This window comes from Pelodiscus sinensis, chromosome 1 (assembly GCF_049634645.1).
Source record: "Pelodiscus sinensis isolate JC-2024 chromosome 1, ASM4963464v1, whole genome shotgun sequence".
Taxonomy (NCBI): Eukaryota; Metazoa; Chordata; order Testudines; family Trionychidae; genus Pelodiscus; species Pelodiscus sinensis.
Genome location: NC_134711.1, coordinates 299,941,252 through 299,966,525, shown reverse-complemented (window position 1 = coordinate 299,966,525; position 25,274 = coordinate 299,941,252). Strand labels below are relative to the sequence as shown.

The 25,274-nt window shown below is 39.0% G+C and overlaps 1 protein-coding gene across 6 annotated transcripts in view; it reads left to right on the top strand.

Moving 5' to 3' along the window:
- Positions 1-25,274, top strand: part of PAN3 (poly(A) specific ribonuclease subunit PAN3) — a 115,419-nt gene that overhangs the window by 30,908 nt on the left and 59,237 nt on the right. For 4 of the 6 annotated variants that reach the window (XR_012900724.1, XM_075919222.1, XM_075919221.1 and 1 more), the window contains 3 exons: positions 3,616-3,682; positions 5,661-5,731; positions 18,400-18,561. The exons of 1 other annotated variant lie outside the window; for it this stretch is intronic. Coding sequence is in view for 4 of the 5 variants with exons in the window: in XM_075919222.1 (XP_075775337.1) it covers positions 3,616-3,682; positions 5,661-5,731; positions 18,400-18,561 (300 nt within the window). In the remaining variant the exon portion in view is untranslated. The remainder of the gene's footprint in view (positions 1-3,615; positions 3,683-5,660; positions 5,732-18,399; positions 18,562-25,274) is intronic. One more of the 6 variants, XM_075919223.1, reaches the window with a different exon arrangement.

Below are 25,274 nucleotides of genomic sequence, written 5' to 3'. Positions count from 1 at the left end.
GGCTGGACATTTGGAGAAACTTCCTAACTGTCAAGGTGGTTAAACACTGGAATAAATTGCCTAGGGAAGTTTTGGAATCTCCATCAATAGAAATTTGAGAGCAGGTTAGATAAACATGTGTCATGGATGATCTAGATAGCCCTCCCCCAAACCCTCGCTCATGTGGTCCCTGACTTGAGAATGAGACACACTCCCCACATTCCCCTTGCACACCAGAGCCTGGGGGGAGGGGGGCTAGTCTAGTACATTTTGTGTACTTCAGCCTTGTGGTGGGATGGTGGAGGTGCTGGAACCCTGAACCTCAGGGGCTGGATCCAGCTCCCAGGCCTGATCTTCCCCACCCCAATCTAGATGGTACTTGGACCTGCCTTGAGTGCAGGGGACTAGACTTGATGATGTCTTGAGGTCTCTTCTTATTCTAATATTTTATGATTCTATGATACATAGACACTCATTGTAGTCACTTCTCTACATAGTTAATCCCATGTTAATAACTTATTTATCCTTACAATAAGTGAAATATAAGTATTTGTATAACAGCTCCCATTACGATGTATCTTGCCTACCTAAGAAGGCTCGTTGCAACCAGATGGACTTGAGTAGAATATTAAAGAGGATAAATGACTGTTCACACTCCGCTCCCCAATAAAGAAAATTCTTGTACGTGAATTCTTCTAATCAGAAGATTTTGCTGCTCAGAGAAGAGGGGAAGGGATTAAAAGCCCCTAACAAAGAGGAACTGTATGTCATTTATTGCTTGGTCTCTTGTGGCAAGGTTTCTAGGCATAAAGAAGGCATCCCCAGCTGCTTAGCCTGGGTTAGCCCTAAAGGACTACTACAACTCACTTAATTTGGAAACTTCCATTATCTTTTTAAACTTAAGACTGTAATTCATTTGTGTGTGTGTGTATATGCTTTAACCCTGTAAATAATTCTCTTGCTTTCTCTTCCTATTAATAATAATTAGATGTTTATAAGATTGGCTGCAAACACTGTCTCTGAGTTCAAAAGTGCAGTTGATTTGGGGTGAGTGACTGATCTGTTGGGATGGGGAAGAACTTGAATATTATTGTTTCGTGATGTAAGGGACAGTCTATGACAAAAGCAGACTTACCTGTGTGGCAAAATGGTTGTGGGCAGGACACAGCGAGGGGACTAGATGGGACTCTGTGTCAAGGCTGTTTTAGTGCCTGAGTTTACATTTGATATTTGTTAGTGAAACCTAATTATAGAAATCACAACCAGTTTTGGTTTGGCCATCGTTTTTGACTGTCTGCTTGGAGGTTGATACTTATGCTCCTGAACCACCGCAGGACAGTTCGACAGAGGGTATGTGTGGAGATTCATAGAGATGGAATACAAGAAAGAGTAGAAACATAATAGATCCCATGACAACAGAATGTTTAATGCTATAGCATCCAAGTGGAATGCAGTATGTGGAATTGAGTGAGGCTAGCATGGCAACTGAGCTCATTCAGAGGGTCACATCTAAAGTTGCTATCTGGTAATGTGCCCAAAGTACTCTATAATTTAGTGTTTATTTTGTTGAGTGGCATCATAACAGGTATGTTAAAATGTGTATTTTTGTAAACATGTCACCATTGAAAAATTCAGCGGTTATACATTTACATGCCCTGGGGGGGGGGGACGGAGACAGGTGGGAGCCAGCGCTTGCCAGGAGCCAACTTTTAAGCTGTCTTCCCCTCAAACATTGGCTCCCGTCTGCCCTCCCTTCTCCCTTATGTGCTGTTGGTGGAGGAGACATGCAGGTGGCTCTGTGGGAGGCAGCACATGCGGCAAGCTATCTTAAAAGCCATCTCCTGTGCACACTGGCTCTCGTCTCCCTCTGCTCTCCTCATGTTGCTGCCTCTGTCTGATTGGTTAACCATGGACATGGATACATGGTACAAGTTCACATCCATATATCATATGTATGGGTTAGTTTTAAAAGCTTGTCTTAGGGGACATGTCTGCACTGCCATTTTACTGTGCTGCAATTTTCTTGCTAAGGAGTGCGAAAAATTACTCCTTTGAGCACAGCAAATTACAGGGCTGTAAAGCTCCAGTGTAAATGGGCTCCCAGTGCTGGGACCTACGCTCCTTGTGCCAGATGGTTTACATAAAGTGCTGGTGCCACAGCCATATTTTCACTTTAAATTGCTATAGTAGCAACACTTTAATATTTTAAGTTTAGACTTAGCCAGACAGTAGAATCTAAGAGTTATGAATCTCAGAGTTACAAACTGACCAGTCAACCACACCCCTCATTTGGGGCCAGAAGTACACATGCAAGCAACAGTAGAGATCAGTGTTCCCAGTAAGCTATAAGCTTGCGTGGCCACTCAGGAGAATATTTTTCTTCTTCATAGTAAAGTTTCAAAGCTGTATTAAGTCAATGTTCAGGTATAAACTTTTGATAGAACAACTGTAATGCTTTGTTCAGTTACAAGCTATTAAGAGTTACCAACAACCTCTGTTCTTGAGGTGTTCATAACTATACTTGTTTTACAAAACCTGTTTCTGTTTGTCTTCAATATAATTGAAGCATTTGTATGTTTTTGTTCAAGTGAATGTTAAAGTTTGCAGGGACTTTCCATAAAAGAACTGAAGTTAGAAAGTGGTGAGAATCTTTTCACACTACAAATTGCATATGTATAATGCTAATAACAGTACAGGTAGGAGGCAGCTCTAACCTGCTATGTGTTGTCCTCCTTTTGTTTAAGGCCCCACCCTAAAAATACTGACCTTTGTGTGAGTTGGGGTAAAATGCTTGCTTAGCAAGATTCCTGCCCTTACTGCAGGGCTCAGCCTGGTAATAGTTGAAAGAGTTGAAGAAAACCATTGCTGGCCTTTTATCATGTTGCATAGCCAGGCCCATCGACATGGAGGAGATAAAGGGAGTAGTTTACCTGGAGCCTGGTGATTCAAAGGGCTGAGGGGGGCGGCAGAGGTCTGGATGCTCCTGGTCCTGCCCCTTCCACGGACACGGAGCCAGGTTACTCCCAGCTTTGCCCAGAAGTCCGCAGAAGTTGTCAGTCTCCCTGTGCACAATACCAGAATCAAATAGTTTCCCTAAAAGCATTATTTGTGGTAGTTCACTGGGTTCCATCATTGAAAAGATGCCACCAAATGCTATGCTAACTTAACAGTTCCCCACAGATGAAGAGATTTGTATGGTGGTAGTATGCCATTTGCCGTATTCCCTTTGTTTTGGTCCCCAAAATAGAAGTTGTCCTGAGAATGCATCATGAAGGAATCTTTTTAAGAAATAAAAGATACTGCTTTATCTAACACTTTGAAAAACTATAGGAAAAAGGAGATCCTTAGGTTCAATAGGGCCTCCTAATCTATAAATAGTTAATGTAGATCATGCTGGCTTTAATGCATCGTTTGTTTTTATGTCGTTTTCATTAGAATTGTTTTCTCTCATTTGCTTAACATTTTTGTCAATTAGAAATCTTATCTGTGTAGAGCAATTTATTAGGTTGGAAATAAGCACATATCCTCTTACCCTGAGACAATGGCCATTAGGATGTTAATTTTCTAATTTGTATTAATTAGCCTTAGCTCAATTATTTATTTTATTTATACAGTTTTGTTTTTCACTTTTTTCAGAGGATGACAAATAGCAGCAGTTCCCCTAGCCTTCTCAATGATAGTGCCAAGCAGTATGCAGGCCATGGTAAGAACTTTTAAAGAAATATGCTTAAAGGTATGTTCAAAAGCTATTCCCATGAGGTTGGGAGAGTTAGTCCTCCCTTTAATCTGATTTAGAAGTGATAGAAGTTTGTCTTCTACTAGAGCGTGCTGTGCAATTATTTTTATTACTGTATATTCCAAACCAAATTAACTAGTGAACTTTCTAACTTTCAGTTTGCCTTTTATTTTAATGGGAAAAACTTATATTTTTCTTACTGCTTAGTTGTATCAAGTAAAATAAGTAAAATACTTACTTGGATATCTACTATAAAGCTCTCATACTTTACTTTAGCAACTATTTACATAGCCCCAGAACAATAATCCTTTTTTAATGCTGCTTACTAAACAAGTTGTTTGAATAGGGTGAAGTTGAATTACATGTTTTATCTTTAAATTTTAGATATGTGCATGCACATATTCACACATTTTTATCTGTTTTTATTTACAAACTGAACTAAATTTGTTCTGTTTTATCACCTCATGTTTTTCATATCCCTCCTCTCCCCCCACAGCCAGAGAATAACAGACTATTTGATATGAAACTCCAGGTAATAGAGGACAGGAACTTGGCACTAACAGAATCTAATCAATTTTGATCTTGTTCTGTGGCATATGCTTTAAGAAGTGACTCCCTCTTTCATTTGGCAAAACCAGACATTTGAAGTCTGGCCTTTCTTTCCCAAGAAGCTACAAAAATGATGTTACTATTAACTTGTCAATTTACAAGTTAAAAAAACAAATCCTATCTTAATTATTAGTCCTGTAAATGCAATCTGAGATTTGAAAGTCAGGTGGCTCTTCTCTCCTTGTGCTTCATTTCTAGTAATAATTATTTACAAAACACATTTTGCCCTTAGCTATACTTCTATACTCCCATAGAAAGCTATTAATTGTTCAAGGCAATGGAGTTTTGCTGGTCAGATTAGACTTTTATTTCTAAACTATTGACTATTGGGGACAATATATGAAGGGGGAATGGGGAAAGCTGACTGACTTTCAGTTTTAGGCTGGTGGTGTAAACTGCAGACTTGATAAGAAATCCTTGAGAAGAGAACTGCAAGCTTCTTTTTTGAGGAACACTTCAGAGTAGAACTCCACTTTGAAGGCATACAGGAAACCTGTTTAAATATTATTGTTAGCAGATGATACCCATCAGGCAAATAGTAGTCATCCCATATTTTTAATCTATGGTCCATCTGCAGTTTCCTGTTTAAATAGTAACTGTGGTGATAGAGCTCCAGCTTATGGTACTTAGATGATCCTGGAGGCAAAGTGTAAGGACAGAAAGAAATACCTCCACCATCCTTGGTAATTGACCAGTTGCAAACAAAGGAGTTTGCCAGACCAGATGAGGTCAATCCTGTTCTCCTTCTGTCAGTATCCAGGCTCTCCTGGGGGGGATGCTGTCAGCCTACTGGCTGCCTGGCTCCCCTTTCAGCCATGCTCCTGGTCCTGCCATTGGCTAATCTTCCTGACACTGGTGTTGGTCTTGCTCCTGTGCTAGCTGTGCTCCTGCCTGACCCTCATTCCCTCTCTGGTCCATTAATATCCATGGTCCTGCCAGACCATGGATATTGCCAGATCAGAGAGGGCCTCCCTGTAATAATTTACTTGTAAAATCTTTTACTGTCTCTGGGTCCTGATTAAATTTCTAAATAAAAAGTTGGCAAGACTGATAGCATCCATAAGAATTGTAGAATTAAGTAGTCTGAAGTACAGCACATAATTGTTTGAACTGGTGATGAGTAACTTTTAAAATTCTTCTAAGGAGTGCCATTTTAATTGTGTACCATGAGCAATCTAATCGCTATGCTTTTATCAATTCTGACTTTAAAATTAGCTTTAATTCTGGATGTATAAGAAACCTTTTTCCGGTTATATTTTAAACTTGAAGTTTCTTTTCTAAATCATTTGTGCTGATGATATACAGTAGTAACAATGTTTCTAACATTCTTTTACAGACCCTTTGACTTCACCAGCTTCATCTTTGTTTAATGACTTTGCTGCCCTCAGTTTATCTCAAAGGAGAAAGGTAGGCAACACCTAAACTCAGTCAAATCTGTAATCGACAAAAGAGGAATGGAGAGTAGGACAGAAAAAAACCCAAATTAGATTTTTTTTTTTTTTTTTTTTTTTTTAAAATGGGTATGGCTCTTTTGGTGTCACATTTGTTTTATATTTTATTGCATGAAGAAGTTAGTTGGTGTACTATTGCAGACCAGCCTGTTGCTGATGATAGGAAATATTCCAGGCATGTATTTCAGGCTGCATTTATAAGAATACTTTGAATGGAAGTGTCAAGGACCTGCCCATTGAACTTTAAAATAAACTCTCTTTATCATTCTGAGAGCAGAGGCTTGCAGGTGTTCATCTTGCATTTTCACAGCCTCAGGGTTATGTGATTAAATTCTTCACATGGAGGCTGGCTCCTGAACCTCCATGATTCTTGCAGAATTTATTAGTTTGAAAAAAATGTAAACCTCTACAAGATCAGAAACAGTTTTTTCTGTAAACCAGAGTTCTATCTGTTCTGTGTGATCTGCAGTTGCTTGCTAGAAAGGCAACCAACTAATCCCAAACAGTAGTCAAAATTTATTTTCACTGACCAGTTTTACATCTTTTTTTCCTAATGTCAAGCTACCTACATGAGGCTTAACTTTCCCCAACTGAGTGATACACTGCTTGCAAGCACGCTACTTCAGTGTGCTTGTACTTTCTCCTGTAGCTCTAACCATGTACTTGGAAGTTGTGGGTACTTGGCATAATTCCTGCAGGTAAGGATTGAAATGAAAACTACCATAATTGGCCCAGCAAATAAATGTTCCTTGAAATAAAACATTGTTACAAATGATCTATTTCCTAACATTGGTTATAGTTTGGCTTGTGAATTGTCCTATTCCTCAATGCCAGCTGTTGCGTACTGACAACTTGCTTTAAATGCTGCATATAATCTTACACTTTTCACTACTTGCTGAAATTGGTGAAAATGAAAATATACACACAATAAAATTGAATATGTTGGAGCCTATTCTTATACATAGGTATTCTATGCGGTCACCTGGCTACATTGTTTAATTGACCTACCTATAATTAATCTCATTTGTCCAGGTTGGTAATATGATGTTTCAAATATACCAATTTCAGGCTTTGTTTTATAAGTTCCTAGTTTGTTCCTTTTTCCCCAACAATAATCAAAGCTCTAAATCTACAGTCACAAAAATGGTATCTTTGGCAGAAAGAGTGGCTTATGCAAATTGACTCATAATTCACTTTTACAACTAATTTTGCAAGCATTTTGCACTTTTGTTAATTAGAATACAAAATGGAAACCTCTGAAATGTAATTAATTGATTATATATTGTAGCTGCTACCTTTTTAGTGTAGAGTCATACAAAAGGTTATCTACTGACTTCAGTCTGTAGAGAATAGAAATGCAGATTGCTATGGATTTGTTTTCTAAATACTAAAAATGAGCAGTCCTATGGCACCTTAGAGCAGGGGTGGGCAAGATACGGCCCACGAGCTGGATCTGGCCTGCCCAGCCCTCTGATCCGGCCCGCAGCCCACCCTGCCACTCCTCTGTCCCTAGCCAATCAAGACCTGGGGGCAAGAGAGTGTGCTAAATCATTCACTGTTCAATGTGACTGGCAGCTCCCTCCCCGCACTGGGGGGGGGGGGGGGGAAGGGTGCATGGTGCCTAGAGGGAACCGCCTCTTCCTGGAGCAGAGCTGGCCCGCAGCCATGAACCAAAATTCATGAAGTGTCATCCGCACACACACACCCTGACCCCCTGCAAAAATTATTGCCCACCCCTGCCTTAGACTAAAAAATATATTAAATCGTGAACTTAGTATTCTGTACTACATATTTTCATATTTTGGGGGTTTCTGTAGCATGCAGTTCATATCAACAGATGACTTACAAGGTGAATTGCAGAGCTTTTGACATTCTATAAAAATATTGATTTGAGGTATTAAGTGGTTTCTGTAGATCTTAAGTTCACAATTTGAACACAACTATATGAAAAACATCCGTTTACTTGCCCAAAGCCCAAGTTTAGGGTTTTGTTTTGTCCTGAAAGAGCTTAAAAATACAGTTATCTAAAACTAGCATTTCCTGCATTATCACTGACAAGAAAGACTAATATAACACCCTGAACAGGATCTTGGTAAATAAGTAAAGGATAAATTGCTTTTCAGATATTTTGTTTAAAAGTTAACAATTTTGAGTCGTAAAATACTCAACTACCTATAAAAGCTTTGCAGCTTACCTTTCTAAAACGGAGATTTTTTTTTTAATAGTATTGAATTCTAGTGGTTTCTAGAAAAGATTCATTAAATAGCTGACTTCAACAAGGAGATTCAGAGTTTATTCCGTCTGAAAAAAATCTTATTGTGCCTAGATATTGCTGATTATATGATCCTATCAGACTCCTCAGAACAGTGGGTGATCCTATACTACTTATGAGCTGCAATACTTGGTTACAACAAAGTAAGTTAAGGATGGACATGGTAACCTTAACTATGAATTTCCTTGCTTTTTGTATATGCAGACAGTGTTTAGAAATATAGATTTGTGTGCTTGGGGCTATTTGAGGTGCTTATAATATTTAGGAGGTTAAAAACATTAAATATTTTTAATCAGCGATAATCAGTCCACTTCAGATTGGCTTTGAAAAATTAACCCAACTCTTTAATTTTACATGAACACTTTAAAAATTACCTTCAAATAGCCTTTGATAAACACATACTTGGGACTGTAAAATATTTTCTTTTGCTCATCAAGTAATTATTACAATGCTGCACTACAATTTTAAGTTTCAGGAAATCTAAGAACACAAATTAAGAAATTTTACCAGATACTGAAAATGAAAAATTTCCAATGAGCTGAACAGTCTGTGGAGGTACTGACAATGCTAAACCTCCCTCAACGTCATTACCCTAATAGATAGATACTTGAAAATTTCTTATAACAAATCCAGTTTTCTATTACAAACTACAGTACATAAATAACATATTTGTGATGCATGATAACAAGAGCCAGGATATTCAATATTAGATTAACACTCTGTCCTTAACTTAATGATGTTGTACCTTTGTTGTTGTTGTTGTCTTCCAAAATGCATAATGCCATTTGCTAAGGATGGAGTGTCATCCTGAACTTGGATTCTTTGGAGTTTTACAATCTGTCGCAACATTAATATATTGAAATACTTTCTTTTTAGAAAGATTTTATTTTAAATTACCATAAGTTAACATTTATTTCAGCCTAACAAAGCTCTTTCAATTCATTCTGGTTCCTTTGGTAGATAGTTTTCATAGCTCATAAAATATGCATGATAATCAAATATGCATTGTAATCACCAGTGCTAAGGGGGTGGCACTTTAATAGGTTTAAAGAAAGCCAGTGACATTTTTGTATAAACTGGCTCTGAGACTGTTACCACCAATCCAGACTTATGGTTACCGCTTCACTGGTCAGCCTGGAAGATCAGCGAATACCATTCTTTACTTTTTGTATTTATTTCTTCATACCTTCAAACCCACTGAAACTAAACTGTCCTTAATGGTTCCAGTAATTTTCTTTGGTGTACTTCCCCGCATTTTTGAATGGTTCTTTATCTGAGTTAAAACTTTAGAAGATCTCTATGGATATATCTACATTGTAATAAAGATATACGGCATGACAGTGGCTGGCCCTGGTCAGCTGACGGGGGCTTGTAGGACTATAAAATTACAATATAGGTGTTCCAACTTGGGCTGGAGTCCAGGGGGTTGGGAGCCTAGACTATGAGATCCTGGAAAGGGGTTGGGTCTCAGAGCCTGGGCTTCAGCCCTAGCTCAAATGTCTACATTATGATTTTTAGCCCCAGAGCCTTAGCCCGGTGAGCTTGAGTCGATTGATCTGGGCTCTGAGACTCTGAGGCTGCAGGTTTTTTATTGCCATGGAGATGTACCCTGTGCTAGTGATTAATTGTTAATGTAATGACAACTGTTGGTGCAGTGATTGGAATGAGTGAATCATCCATCCTGTGATTTCATTTGGCCATCCTACTGGTGTGTTTCTGTACTGCTTGTACTAATCTCTCTACCTATACCATAAGCTGTATAATGAGAGTTCTAGTCCTTCAGAATCTCTCAACTGGCCCTGGATGACTAAAAGTTAGGAACACAAGATTTTCTCCAAGTTGGACTGAAAAGTGGAAGATACCTTTCCAGTATCTGGATTGAGATTCATCAGAAACAAGCTCCTTATTCAAATTTGCTGTGTCTTCCAGATTTCATGTTTAGCAATTGTATTATACAGAGTATTCTTTGGATGAAGAGCTAAGCTTTGCCTAAACCTTTCCAAGTTTCCTCTGGAATATTTCAGTCTCTCAAAGAATCAGATTTAATTTCCACTTTTGTCCTGCTCATACTATGTTTCTACAGTTGTTGACAGTAGCAATGTATTTTGGCACATTTTGTTCTCAGGCTTGCTGACAGGAATTCTGGGTCCCAGAACAACACACCAATGGGCCCCCATCTTCTTTCCTCAAAGGGAGCCACAAGCCACCCCTTCCCCACCTAGAGAAATCCTGAGTACCACCCCTCAATCATAGGGACCCTCTGGTCAGTTGCTGCCTCTTATACCCCCTCTGCCCACCCCAGCCTCCCTTAGTTCAACTCTGACTTCCAGCAGTCTTGTGCACCCCCCCCCCCGCTTTCTCCCAGTAGTCCCTGCCTGCCCATGCTTGCATCCCTCTGTAATTTTGGCTTCCCAGACTGGTTCCTTTTCCCCCCCTCAGTCCTCCTTCCCTGCAGTCCCATACCCATCTCTACCCCCAGGGCTCGGATCTCTCCTTATCTTCTCATTCCCGGTTCTTCCTTCCTCACTCACTCTGCCCCCTCTCCCTGCCCTGCCCCTCTGTGGACCCAGGTCAGGGTTCAAAGTGCCAGGGAGCTTCTGCCCCCCTGCTGCTGCCTCCCTTAGCCCTGCTCTGCTGACTTGAACAGGGTTTAAAGAGGCTGGAAACTCTGGGCTTCCCTTCTACCATGCTTCTCTATGTCTATGAGCTCCAGAGTTCCCCACAGCTGCTGCCATACTGCTACTGCAGCACTATTTAAAAGGACAGGGTCAGGGCTGATGCTGACGTGTGACCCCTGTGCAGTTGCCTCCTTTGCTCCTCCCTCTATCAGCCAGCCTGTTTGTTCTTATCATGTTTTATATAGCTTTCCACTGGTATGTGTACACAGTCTTGAAACCGTTATTGATTGGCTCAGTTATGTAGGGTATTGAACATTGGCTCTCACCCAACGAAACACTTAAGTACATACTTAACTTGAAGCAGTGACTTGAGTCATGTATTTAAATGGGTCTAAGGGACTAATCATATAGTTGAAGATGATCTATGCCTACATTCTCTGCTGAATTAGGACCAGCACCTAGTAACATCGAGTCATTTAGTAGCAAACACTCACCTGGGAATCCTATCTTTATTTTTAATCTAAAAAAATAAACTCATCACATTTTGTTCATAATGTAATAAACTAATTTCTTAAATTGTAAAAATTAGTTGACTAATATGAAATTAAATATAATTCCATACGAAGCCTATTAAGCACTCAAAAGTGAAGCTTCAACCTGCAACCTCTGCTCTGCTACCTTGCATATATACAAGGTATACTGTGATGCATATATACATCACTGAGATCACCTACTATAAAAAGCATGTCTTCTATAATTCAGTTTTTTTATATTTTCCCTTAGTTAACGGTCATAATGGATCTGTTCCTTTTATTGTTTGTTTTATGAAAATTTTATTTTTGAATCCTTTTATACTTTTGGCCAACACCACATAAGAATGTCCATATTGGGTCAGACCAAAGTTCCATCTAGGGCAGTATCCTGTCTCCCAATAATGGCCAATATCCGATGCCTCTGAAGAAATTAAAAGAACGGGTAATCATCAAGTGATTTATCCTCTGTTGCCCTTTCCCAGCTCTGACAACAGAGGCTATCTCCCATGACAATGAGTGCCAAAGTTAGTTGTGATTTGTGTGAAAGTATTTCCTCTTGTTTGTAGTAAGCCTGCTGCCTATTAATTTTATTGGGTGACCCTGGGTTTTTAATGCTCTGTGAAAGGGTAAATAACATGCTTTCCGCACATTTCAGGATTTTATGGGCCTCTGTTACTTCCTCCTTAGTCTCTTTTCTGAGCTAAGCAGCCCCTAATTTTTAGTCCATATCCTTAGTCATCTTTTTCGTTCTCTACATTTCTTCCAGTTCTACTATATTCTTTTTGAGACAAGGCAACCACAACTTGACACAGTATTGAAGATGTGCGTACACCATGAATTTATAAGTAGCTTTATATTTCTTGTCTTATTTCTTTATGCCTTTCCTAATAATTTCTATCCTATTTGGTAGCATTTTTGGATGCTGTTGTACATTTAATGGAAGTTTTCAGAGAACTATCCATAATTGTTCCAAGGTGTTTCATAGAATCATAGGACTGGAAGGGACCTCGAGAGGTCATCGAGTCCAGCCCCCCGCCCTCAAGGCAGGACCAAGCTCCATCTACACCATCCCTGACAGATGTCTATCTAACCTGTTCTTAAATATCTCCAGAGAGGGAGATTCCACCACCTCCCTTGGCAATTTATTCCAATATTTGACCACCCTGACAGTTAGGAATTTTTTCCTAATGTCCAATCTAAACCTCCCTGGCTGCACTTTAAGCCCATTACTCCTTGTCCTGTCCTCAGAAACCAAGAGGAACAAATTTTCTCCTTCCTCCTTGTGACATCCTTTTAGATATTTGAAAACAGCTATCACGTCCCCCCCCTTAATCTTCTTTTTTCCAAATTAAACAAGCCCAGTTCATGAAGCCTGGCTTCATAGGTCATGTTCTCTAGACCTTTAATCATTCTTGTCGCTCTTCTCTGTACCCTTTCCAATTTCTCCACATCTTTCTTGAAATGTGGCGCCCAGAACTGGACACAGTACTCCAGCTGAGGCCTAACTAGTGCAGAGTAGAGCGGCAGAATGACTTCACGAGTTTTGCTTACAACACACCTGTTGATACAACCTAGAATCATATTTGCTTTTTTTGCAACAGCATCACACTGTTGACTCTTATTCAACTTGTGGTCCACTATGACCCCTAGATCCCTTTCCGCCATGCTCCTTCCTAGACAGTCGCTTCCCATCTTGTATGTATGGAACTGATTGTTCCTTCCTAAGTGGAGCACTTTGCATTTCTCTTTATTAAACTTCATCCTGTTTACCTCTGACCATTTCTCTAACTTGCTAAGGTCATTTTGAATTATGTCCCTATCCTCCAAAGAAGTTTCTTAAAGAAGTTTCTTGGTTGTTAAGATATACAATCAACGGTTCTAAATTAATGCAAGTTAAGATTGTATTAAGGATGTATTATGCACCCAACAAACTACTAAGAATTAAAGAAAATTTGTTTCCTCTTTTCCTGAGGGGAAAAAAATGCAATGAAAATGACACACTATTACATATGTAGTGTACTACACTGAAACATTTTTCTTTTGGCTATTACTAAAAAAGGCTTTACTCCTTCATTTTGCAGCATGTGGCCGTGGGGGTGTACCTGTTCCCTTTTTTGTCTGAGTCTCTTCTGCCCACAAGTGTGAGGCCTTTTGTCCTTTCTTGGAATAGAATTTTGCACTTCTTAGATTGGGATACACCTGTATTCCAATCACTTATTTCATTGCAAAATTTATGGACATTTGGCTGTAGGAACAAAGCTTTAGCAAGAGATATTTCAGAACAGCCTACATACCTATTTAGTCTCTAATCTTGTGCCTCTCTGCAAGCTAAGTAAGGTGTGTTTCCCTCTTTGAGTTACAGGTAGGGAGGGTGTAAACTGAACAGTCCCCCTTTTGATTAGTTTGTCCCTTTTCCAGTACTGAGACAAAACATGATGTGGTTTTTGTCTAGAATCTGATAGGGTAGATTCTATTTCATTTTGAAGAGCAGACTGCCATTCTTCTGGTTTGATCTTGCACATATGGTGCATGGAAAATCACACTGGCAGGTACCAGGCAGTGAGCGCCTCAAAATGATGCACCTGCTGTAGCATGACCTCTCACGCTGGCAGGGGTGGGCCCACTCCATTGCCATGGCTACCAGAATGTCCAATACTATGAGCATGTGTGAATGGCTGCCCTAGTTATGGGAAAAAAACAGAACAGACTTGCTTTCTTATAGAGGCAAGGTAGATGAAGTAATATCTTCTATTGGACCAACTTTTGTTGGTGAAAGAAACAGGCTTTTGAGCAACGCAGACCACTTCTTCAGCGTTCTTGTAGGATGTGAAGGAATACTTGGAACCTAGCTCTTGTCTTTCTGTGTCTCTCCCCTCTCCTCAGTCCCTCCATGCCCAGCTGAGTTTCCTGAAAAATTCCCTGTCCCATTCCTTCTGTCTTTGATCTCCAATTACCATGTTATTCAAATGTCTTTGTTATAGGGATAAGGTGACACATCTTCCTTCTGGTTCAGCCTGGCTGGCTGGCTGACTTGTGGGAGGGAGGAGTCATTCTAGGAAAATTTTTCCATCCATGTTTAGGTAGTTAAACACATTCTGCCTTAATTGCTTGCAGTTGGTGGCCTTATGACTGTATCTAGCCACGTGGAAACTAAATGCTCTCCTCTGACATTCTAACACACCATCTAAGAAATCCAGTATATAAATCACACTTAGGAGTTAGTTCAATACTCACTACCAAGCAACCCCAGCCTTGTATCATCGCTCATTGTAATTTGCGGGATTGTGCTACGAAGAGTTCAGATCATTACTATACTAAACTTTTCTTTCAAATGTAAAATTACCTTCTGCAATTTATACCATACTATTGCAATTATAAAATGTTATAAACAGTTATGCAATCACTTGCTTGTTTCTGTAAAGAAGTTATTGCATAAATGTGGAAACAAGATTATTCTCCTACAGAAAGAGTTAGAATAAAGCTTTTTCTTTAATGTGGCGAAACTGCTTTATTTGCTGCAAGATATGTATCAAGACTGCCATGCTATCTGGTCTCCATTTTACGGTTTTATGAAATTCTGTTATCCAGTTTTCATTTGTTCATTAGAGTTCCACAGAATATTTATTTACTGATAAACAGATTTGATATTTTATTTTATTTTATTTGTGTAAGTGTGCTGTGTTCCCTAATATGTTTTTTATATTCAGGCTGTATGTGATATCTGATACATTTACTTACATCAATTTCTAAAACTTTCTATAAGTAAAAAGCTCATTTCTCTGTAACTATTTGAAAGAATGAACTTCTAGCTTTCAACTTAATTGGTGTTTTGTGGCATACACCTAAATAAAGTCAGTATATCTCATGACGGAAGTATCTTCATTGACTTATAGTGGAGGGGTAGCAATGTTAGTCTGTATCCCCAAACACAACAAGGAGTCTTGTGGCACACATCTGATGAAGTGGGGTTTTGCCCAATTAAATCTGTTAGTCTTCTAGATGACACAGGACTCCTCGTTTTTTCATTTACTTAGTCATTCTGTGAGACATATCTTAGAAAAAAGACATTTTAAAAGGTTTGTCAACACTCATCAGCTGTATATCTTTTCTACCTTAACTACAAAGCTAAATCTGCTGGACATTTCTTTGGCTGTTGTATATTTGCACGATGTTTCTGTTATAATTATGTTTTGCTCTAATACATATGTAGTGTGTTAAGTTGATAGCATGTTATTTCTACTTTTCATAAGTCTGTAATGGAACATGAAGAGGGAAAGATTTTTCTAAACCTCCATACATGTTGTAAGATGATACTTGTATCTAAAATGACAGGAAGAATGTCACTATAGAAGTGTATGATCACACAGATACTGCATGACTACAAGGGGCAGAGTAAAGGTTGCAGGTGAATCCTTGACCTTCTTATTCCCTGCATTTTGAATGCTTCATTATGCATTTTTAATTTCATTTTCCTAGTCTTCTAAACTCTACTTTAGATTGTAAGATCCTTGGGACAGGTTATTTGTCTTACATCCCTTCCAACATGAAAATGCTGTTCATCAATGGTATAAATGCATTTCAGAAAATCAGTATATCTTTTCACATGCAAATAAATATTATGCTTAAATTTTCCAAAATTGCTTTTGGAATATGGTGGCTCAGTTCCCAGTGTATAAATCCTGATGGCAACACTGAAAACATCAGGCTTGAGGATAATGCAGATTCTGTTCTTGGATGAAAGTACCTAGGACAAGGAAGCCTTGCATCTTGTTTGTGTCTTCCTAAGGTTTTTTCTTTGTCTTACAGGAATAAATCTAGACAAGCTTCATTTGTACCCTACAGGTTTTAAATACAGTAAAACAGTCCATCTAGCAGAATAAAATGAACAAGTTAATAGACTTGCTAGAATTCTCTGGGACTCTATATTGGATGAATGGGGAACAAATAACATATGGGCTGATATTTCTGAGCACATGGTGATTCAAGGTTGCTCATCTGTCAGAATATTTTGGTGTGAAGACATTTCTTAGTAGGAATTCTCTGATGCTTCTCAGGATTGTTCACCAGGTCAATATTTAAATTTCAGTTGCCTTCAAACATTTTCAATGTCAAAGTACACAAAAAGTCTGCTGCTGCTGCTGTTCTTTACCTGATGGAGTCTTTCTTTCAGACAGTCACTTTTAAATTCATCTTAGGGAATTGCCCTTTCATCAAGCACCCCTTGAACTTTATTGGGCAGGTTAAATCATCTTTTCATAGTATGTCATAGCTTCTAGGCATTCTCTAGTAGTCCTTTTTCCTTGCCTTCCATCCCAGGCATAATCCTCTACCTATGGTAACAAACAAAATTACAGAGAGCAAGAATATTGCAGTGTTTTGGTTTTCCTGTCCTGAATGCTTACTGATCATGCCCAATTTCTCCCTCCAGAAATTCTTTTTCCCTTTCCTTTCTTCCATTTTCTTGTAGACTTGGATGTACTTCGTGACCTGGATGCACTTTCATTGATCAAATAGTTTGAGTGTGAACTTGGTGTATTATTTAAACGTTGACAGGGCTTTCATATCTGTCTGAAATTGCAGACATTTGTGTTCTTGTATTCATGTTTTTTTAGGCATGTCTGTATAGCATGGCAATCCAGAATGTGCCTTTATCACACATCTTGCTGCATGCTGATTGGATGGTCGTGCTAACTAGAGTGAATGTGTAAGTTCTAGTCCACACTCCAAGGCTTCCATTGTGCTGTTGAAGTGCCCATATTGTGAATTATTGCACAGCAGCCTGGTGCGCTGTAGCATTAGACCCTGGCTTGCCATGCAGTATATTTCACCTTGTAGACAAGCCCTAGTCATTTTTGAAAATTGGATGTAGGCTGATAAGTCACTTAGCTCTGACATTAGAAGATTTTCAAAAGCCCCTATGTTTTATTACATACAGATGTCTTTTAATTCCTGAGTCTTGTTAGGAGGGCTTTGAATTAGACATTTTATTAGTCCAGACTGGATCCTATATTGCTTGTGACATACAACTGGCCTTCCTGTGTTTGTGTTTGGTTTTGGTTTTTGACCCCTCCATGAACCTTAATTCAGTTTCACTGTATGCCTCTAGAATCTGAATCTAGTTATAAAGGGAACAGCCTCCCTCTGCTTAACTGCTTGGTTCAGTTTCTCTTTTTTGTTTTTAGCTCTCCTTTTCCAAATAACCAGGCTCTAAATAAGCCTAAACTCTGAAGTGTGTTCCTGTTGGTTTGTGCTCTAGATTAGGATACATAGATATTGACAACATGGGGAAGTTTGCACTGCTCTTGTGGTTTGCCTGTTTGTTGAGAAAAGGGCTTCAGTTTCCAGTGCTTTTTTCATAAAAAATAAATTATTTAAAGTCCACATGCTGGTGGCCTTTATTTGTTGAGTCATAACCACCTTTTGCATGTTGGCTTCTGAAAAGTGTGGCTTGCTTTCTTGAATGATTAGAGTCCATTTCACTTATTCTTCCATTATTGTATTTCATGTCTCTCTTCATTTGAAATATAGTTGGAATTGGCCTACTGAATATTAATTTGGACAGAGGGAAGATCTTTTGCCTTCATTGCATGAGTTCTGTTGTAAATTACTTCAAAATTATCTTGCATTTGAAATTTCCTTCGACCCATGCTTTTGAATATTTTTTTTCCCATAAAGCTGACTTCCTGTTGATTTGGTGGAAGCCTTTGATCCTTCCCAAATAATGTGTCAGAGTTCAGTATCCTGTGTGGTTGAAGGTATGTGCTAGAGAGGAATATAGGTTAGAAGGTACCAAGGTCTCTTTGTATACAGGCTTTTACTTGTTCTGCCACAACAGTTTTTGTCTTATAGGATAAAACCAGAGAAGTGTTAATGGAAGAGTTTTGCCAAATATATATATTTTTTTCATTTTCATGAAATTCACCAAACTGTATGCACAGGCTGTAGTGGCTGACTTCTGTTGCAACAGTTTGCTTACAGATACTTTACTTCTGCCTTAGTTGTTTTGCTTTCCTTTCTAAGGCATCGTTAGTGAGACCCTCATAGTCGGGATTGAAGGAAACAGTCTCAGAGAAATTTTACTTGCAAATTGTTTCCTATTCCACCAATCCAGAGATCATCCTGAGATGTGTTATCTATTTTAGTTTAGCTCTAGACTGAGGGATGTTAGGAGTGGCCTGGTTTCTCTCCTTCTTTTTCGTAGCCAAGGAAGTATCGACTGGGGATGCTGGAGGAGAGGATAGTTCCGGTGGGATCAAAAGCACGAAAATCAAAGAACGCTATTGGCTGTCTGGCTGACAGGTGTAAAACAGGAGTACCCATCAATATGGTTTGGTGGAACAGAGTCACAGAAAACAATTTTCAGGTAAAATTACTTTTTACTAGTCACTTTTCAGTATCTCAGATGCTTTATTTTACATTTTAAAAATGTTAGAAGCACTTACTCAAAGCAAGGGTTGAAATTGGACCAGAATCTTATCTAAAAAAAATAAGCGGTATAGCCCCTAAAAAGTGTTCTCTGGCATTATATCATTTGTTCCTACTCTCATTCAGATGTTTTCTTCTTGTTTTTTTTATTTACTGTTATTTGTAGAGGCGATAAAAAAGACTTGCATTCTTTGACCTATTAAAAAGAATACACTACACGTTACACTCCTAAGTGAAAGACATTTCTGATGGAAAAAAGTTAGTTATGTCCATCGCAAACACTTAATAGTCAATGCAAAAGCCCCAACAATATTAAAATAGGAAAGTTAAATGCACCAGAATCAGAGACCTTAACTTTGAACGTTCTAAATTTCTTGTCTGAATTGTGCATTTAAATTGATAGATTCAACATTTTATTAATAGTTCTCCCTGTCGGAAATACCATCAACTCAGGGTTTTGTTTTTTTTTTAAGAAAACAGCATTTGTGCAAGAATAAAGCTTATGATTATTTTTGTCTGAAAAGAATCCATTGCAGTGGACATTTGAACCAAAGCCCTGTATAAACTTGGTCAAGTTATAACTGACAAGAAAAACTTGTAATGGAATGATCATATTAACCTTAACTATTGTGTTGAAACTAGGATTACCATCTGGTCAGCGTTTGATCACTTTGGCTGTTTCTTTTATAGATTTGTCAGTTGACAGAAAAAAAAATATAATCTGCCAGGGGTTTTTTTTGTGTGTCTAAAAATTATCACATTATACTAAGTTATGTGATATTGAAAATTTTTGTGGCTAGCTAAAGATGCTGCTGTGTTCCCACTGCCACAATTTAGTAAGGAAATAATGTTGCCAATCTTATCTGTATGCTTTCTCTCTATATACTAAACAAAAGTTGCTATTCAGTGGGGGAGGTGTTGGGCTTGCCTCCTGTGTGGGGAGGAGGATGGTATGTGCTGGGTTTTTTTTGCATTTCAAAGTGTTGCAACTCTTATTTGTTTAGAACTTACATAGTACTTGTGGTGATTCTCAGAGCACACATTATTCTTCTATCTCACAGGTGTGTTAGGATCTGAGTGAGAAAGATAAAGGTTAAATGACTTGCTTAAGACCATGCACTGGGGAAGCAGTGGACTAAAAATCTGCATATTCAGGCCAGGTGCAGCTTCTTGTCACCCTTCTCCTCTTAAGATTTTCCCTCCATGAATTCTGCAGTTCCTCCTCCCCTTCCTCCTCACCTGACAAGTGGCCCCTAGTGAAAGGATTGGTGCTCTTTGGCCCTAATATTGCCCCCAGGTTTGTGAGTTTAAATTGGCAGTGGGCTGGAATTGCAGGGAGTGGCAGGATGTTTGGGAGGGCTAAGGAACAGTATTCTGTAAATCTAAGTTCCTTACTACAAATAGCTGGGATCAATGCATCAGTTAGTAGTTACTGCAGCATGTAAAATGTGAGGGTGTGAATTCTACAGTATGCATTCTTGCCTGAAGATGTGGGGTAAGAAGGGAAGACTATTCCAGGTATAGGGGCAAAATTCATGAAGCAGAGCATAAAGATGAGATAAAAAGGAGTTGTACGGTGAAAAGAATATGATTGTATGTTTGACTGCATTTGTGTGTTCTCCCTATGTGCTGTTCCGGCTTTGTGCAGATAGTTGACACAGCAGATCTTGAGCCAACTTCCCAATGGCAATGACCACAAGATCCGTGAAGATATAAAGGCACTCAGCAAGGTTTACTGTTGATGAAACACAGTTATAGCATCTGGTAGATTTTACAAGGATGCTAAGACACATATGCTCATGACAATGACAATGCTCAGTCAGTGGTGGGACTTTCCATTGTCCCCTACACTGGCCAAAAATAATCCCTCTGAGAGAATTTTATACCCTGAAATAAACAAGTTATATACTGTCATTCTGACCATATCTTTTAGGAGAAGTCTGTGTGTTTCTGTTATTCTTGAGAGAGGTTTTTGTATTATCCTTGATATCTCCATCCTTGATTTTTGGGATGTTCTGTTACCACTTGATATTAGGATTTTTTTTTCGTGAAATACTTTTTACTTAGTGTTTCTTAAGAATGCATATTTATGTAATATTAGCCCAGTTGTTATCTGGTTCTGAGAGCAGGACCTGCCCCGTATCAGGCCTCTAATACAAGGGTTTGTTTCCAGATTTCTTAGTACAGGAAGAAAAGAAGAAAATGAAATATTGTGTTGAAGATCTAGTGAGTTTTTGTGGTGGTGACTTTGAAAGTGCCAATATTAAACACAAAAGGGGAAGAGAAAATTATTCTTAAAAATAGAAACTAACAGTTAAATAGGCAGTAGTAAATGGGCATGTTTGGCGCCTGAAATCACCATTAAATGAACACAGTGAAACTGAAATTGCAAGTTGATAGAGTTCTAATTTATTCATAACCTACAAATAGATTTGGGGCCTTAAGGAGATTTTGAGGATGCGTAGTTTAGAAATAGCATTTAAGGTTTGAAAATAGTGTATGATAATGATTAAACAATAGTGACTATGGAGGGTTGCTGGAGGTGTTGAAAGCCTATGCTGCAGCTAAAGTTCTTATAGCTCTCAGGAAGAATTCAACCTCAAGTTATAATTTATGAAAATGTAGCATATAAACAAAAATAGTGTTAAGGTGTCTTGAAAATTCTGATAAGCATAAGGTTTTATTTGCAGTTTTTTCTTATTTGCTGAAGATTGATAACTAAATCAAACCAGTGGTCTAGCGAAATATTCCAATAGGTTTATAACCTTTCACTTTGGTATTCTTAAAGTTCACCTGCTGATTTGAAAGTACAGCCATTCAAATATCTGGTTTAGATTGTGGTAACAGGATTAAATTTATTTGTAATGTCTACCATAAATGCTATCTTTATTATGTTTCTGCTGTCAGAAAAGCAGCTGAAATAGGACAGAAGCTAGATCATGACTACACAAGGTTCAGATCAATTGTATGTTCGTGACAGTAAACGCATGCTACTATTTGCTCCAGTAAGCACTGCACAGTCAACATAGTTGCGGGAGAGTTGGGTTCATTTTTGTTTTGTGCTACAAAAAGATTACTAAATTCCTTTTGCAGGACTAAATTCTACCCTTGGTGACAAAACATCAGTCGCTGCTTTAGTTCTGTCCCTTGTGTGTATGCAGGAAGTAGGGTATATTATGTGATCACCCAATAGATATTCAATAATTTGAAATACAGTGTAAAATGTTGCATTTAAACATACAGATCAACTTACCTGTAACACTTTCAGATGTGATAGTTATCAAAAAACTTAAATGGAATAATAAGCAGCTGCATAGAGAACTGGATAAGTGAAGTTAATTATTGAGTACAACCATCTGTTTTTAAACCTTTCTTGGAGTATAAAAAACATTTTGAAAAGTGTGCCATAAAGGGAGATGATAGTCTCAGAATAGCATGGGTAGAGTGTAATGGAATTCTTTGTGAGCAGTGACATGAAAGAATTATTCAGTTTGGGATGTCAGAAGAGATGATCATGAATTTGAAGGTGGTGGGTAATAAGAACAAAAAGGCTTTACTTCATTTTGTAATATGGTTTGTACGTTTGACTGTATACTTCTGATATAAATGGAATCTACTTCTGCTTTGATCTGGTAGGATTTGTGCAGTATAGCAGCCGCAGCCGTTTAGATCCACGCCCCATATTTTTACAGCTGCTGTTTGTGTTTAACAGACAATTTTTTGTATTCTTTTTGAACAATTTGCTAGTGGGAAAATCTATAATGTTGTTCATTAACAACTACATACCTGTACTTTTTAAATTGAGTTAAGCTTCTGTTGAACACTGTGCCTCCACTTCAGACTTTTGAAACTGGCTTTTGTCATAGAAAAGCTGTCACATTAAATCCTCATCTGTTGCCTAAATTATTTTGCAACTAGTCAGGATAAAACATTTGAAAATACACTGTTGGGAACTATTTTGCACTAGCAAGATGACAGTATGAAAAGAATTGTCTTGAAGATAAGACATTGGGCTGGAACTCAGGAGCTCTGGATTCAATTTTCTGCTCTGTCACCTATTTCCTGTGAAACCTTAGACAAGACACTTAATTTCTTTGTGTCACCCACCATCTATAAAATAGGTTGCTTCCCTACTTCACAAGCACATTGAGAATTAATTTGGTAATGTTTTTCAGAGTGCATTACTTAACGCACCTAGTTTTTATAAGAATATAAGAACGGCCATACTGGGTCAGACCAATGGTTCCATCCAGCCCAGTATCCTGTCTGCCATCATTGGCCAATACCAGATGCTCCACAGCAGTGGTCACCAACCAGTAGATTGGGATCTACTGGTAGTTCTTGGAGCCTCTGACAGATGATTCTGACTGGTTTGACCAAGAGGCTATCAAGCACAGCACTTCAGCTGCCTCTCCGCCAACTGCTGTGCATCTTCTGTCCTTGGCCTTGGAGCTGTGAACCTCAGGAGCCTCCTGCTTGCTGGGCAGGGGAGGGAAGGAGGTGCTGATGTCAGGGTGCCCCCTCCCCTTCTTTATTCTATCTCCACAAAGCAGAGAGGAGGGCACAACAGGGCTTGGGAGGGAGTTTGCTGGCTGCTTTTGGGAGTGGTGCAGCGCCAGGGTGAGCCTTCCTTAGCCCCACTGCACCACCACCCAGCAGGAGCCACCTGAGGTAAGTAGTGCCCAGCTGGAGCCCACATTCTGAAACCCTACCCCACCCACGTACTCCCTCCTGCACCCCAGGCCTCTACCCACCCCTAAGCACCCCTGCATCCAAACACCCTCCTAGAGCCCGTACCCAGAGCCCCATCCGGATCCCCAGCTGCCTGCCCCAAGCTCAGCTCAGAGCCCTTCTCACACTCCAGATCCCTTAATCCAAGACCAGAACCTGCACCTCAACCCTCTGCCCCTCCCTGGGAAAAGTGAGGGAGGATGGGGAAGGGAGGGAGAATGGGGTGAGTCAGATGTGAGGCCTCAGTTGAAGGGGGCACAAAGAAGATGGAGTCATGGGATTTGGGTTTGAGGTAGATCTTGTATTGCACTTAAATTCAAAAAGTGATCTTGTGCTTAAAAAGGTTGGAGACCCCTGCCCCAGAGTGACGGAACACAACAGGTAATCCTCATGTGATCCCTCCCCTATAACCCACCTCCAGAGAAACAGAGGCTAGGGACACCATTCCTATCCACCCTGGCTAATAGCCATTAATGGACCTAACCTCTGTGAATCTATCTAGCTCTTTTTTTGAACCCTGTTGAAGTCAGTTGACTGTGCGCTGAGAGAAGAAAAACTTCCTCTTGTTTGTTTTAAACCTGCTTACTATTAATTTCATTTGGTGACCCTTAGTTCTTGTGGTGGTAACTTTTCCTTATTCACTTTTTCCACGAGTCATGATTTTATAGACTTCTACCATGTTCCCCCCCCCCTTGGTCTACTTTTTTCTAAGCTGAAACGTCCAAGTCTTTTTAATCTGTCTTCATATGGGACCCATTCCAAAATCCTAATGATTTTATTGCACTTTTCTGAACCTTTTCCAATGCCAATATATCTTTTTTGAGATGAGGTGACCGCATCTGTATGTAGTATTCAAGATGTGGGCGAAACATGCTTTTATGTAGAGGCATTAAGATATTTTCTCTTATTCTCCATCCCTTTTTTAATGATTCCTAACATTCTATTTGCTTTTTTGACTGCCACTGCACACTGAGTGGATGTTTTCAAAGAACAATGACTCCAAGATCTCTCTCTTGAATAGTTGTAGCTAAATTAGTCCCCATCATATGGTACGTATAGTTGGGATTATTTTTTCCAATGTGCATTACTTTACATTTATTAACATTAAATTTCATTTGCCATTAAGTTGCCCAATCACTTAGTTTGGTGAGATTTTTTTAAGCTCTTCACAGTTTGCTTTGGTCTTAACTATCTCGAGCAGTTTGGTATCATCTGCAAATTTTGCCACCTCACTGTTTACGCCTTTCTCTTGATCTTTTAAAAAATAAATTGATTAGGATTAAACCTAGGACAGACCCTTGGGAGACCCCCCCCCCCCCACTAGTTACTTCTCTCCATTCAGAAAATTTACCTTTTATCCCTGTCCTTTGTTTCCTGATTTTTAACCAGTTATCAATCCATGAAGGGACATGCCCTTTTATCCCATGATAACTTACTTTCCTTAAGAGCCTTTGAAGAGGGACCTTGACAAAGGCTTTCTGGAAATGTAAGTATACTATATCCACTGGATCCTCCAGGTCCACGTGTTTGTTTGACCCCTCAAAGAACTCTAGCAGATTAGTAAGGCATGATTTCCCTTTACAGAAACCATGTTAACTTTCCTCGAACAAATTATGTTCATCTATATGTCTGACAGTTTTACTCTTTATTATAGTTTCAACTAATTTGCCTAGTACTGAGATTAGATTTACCAGTCTGTAATTGCCAGGATCACATCTATAGCCCTTTTAAAATATTGGTGTCATGTTAGCTATCTTCCAGTCATTAGGTACGGAAGCTGATTTAAAAGATAGGTTACAACCACAGTTAATAGTTCCGCAATTTCCCATTTGAGTTCTTTCAGAACTCTTGGGTGAATGCCATCTGGTCCCGGTGACTTGTTACTGTTACGATCATCAATTTGTTCCCAAACCTCCTCTA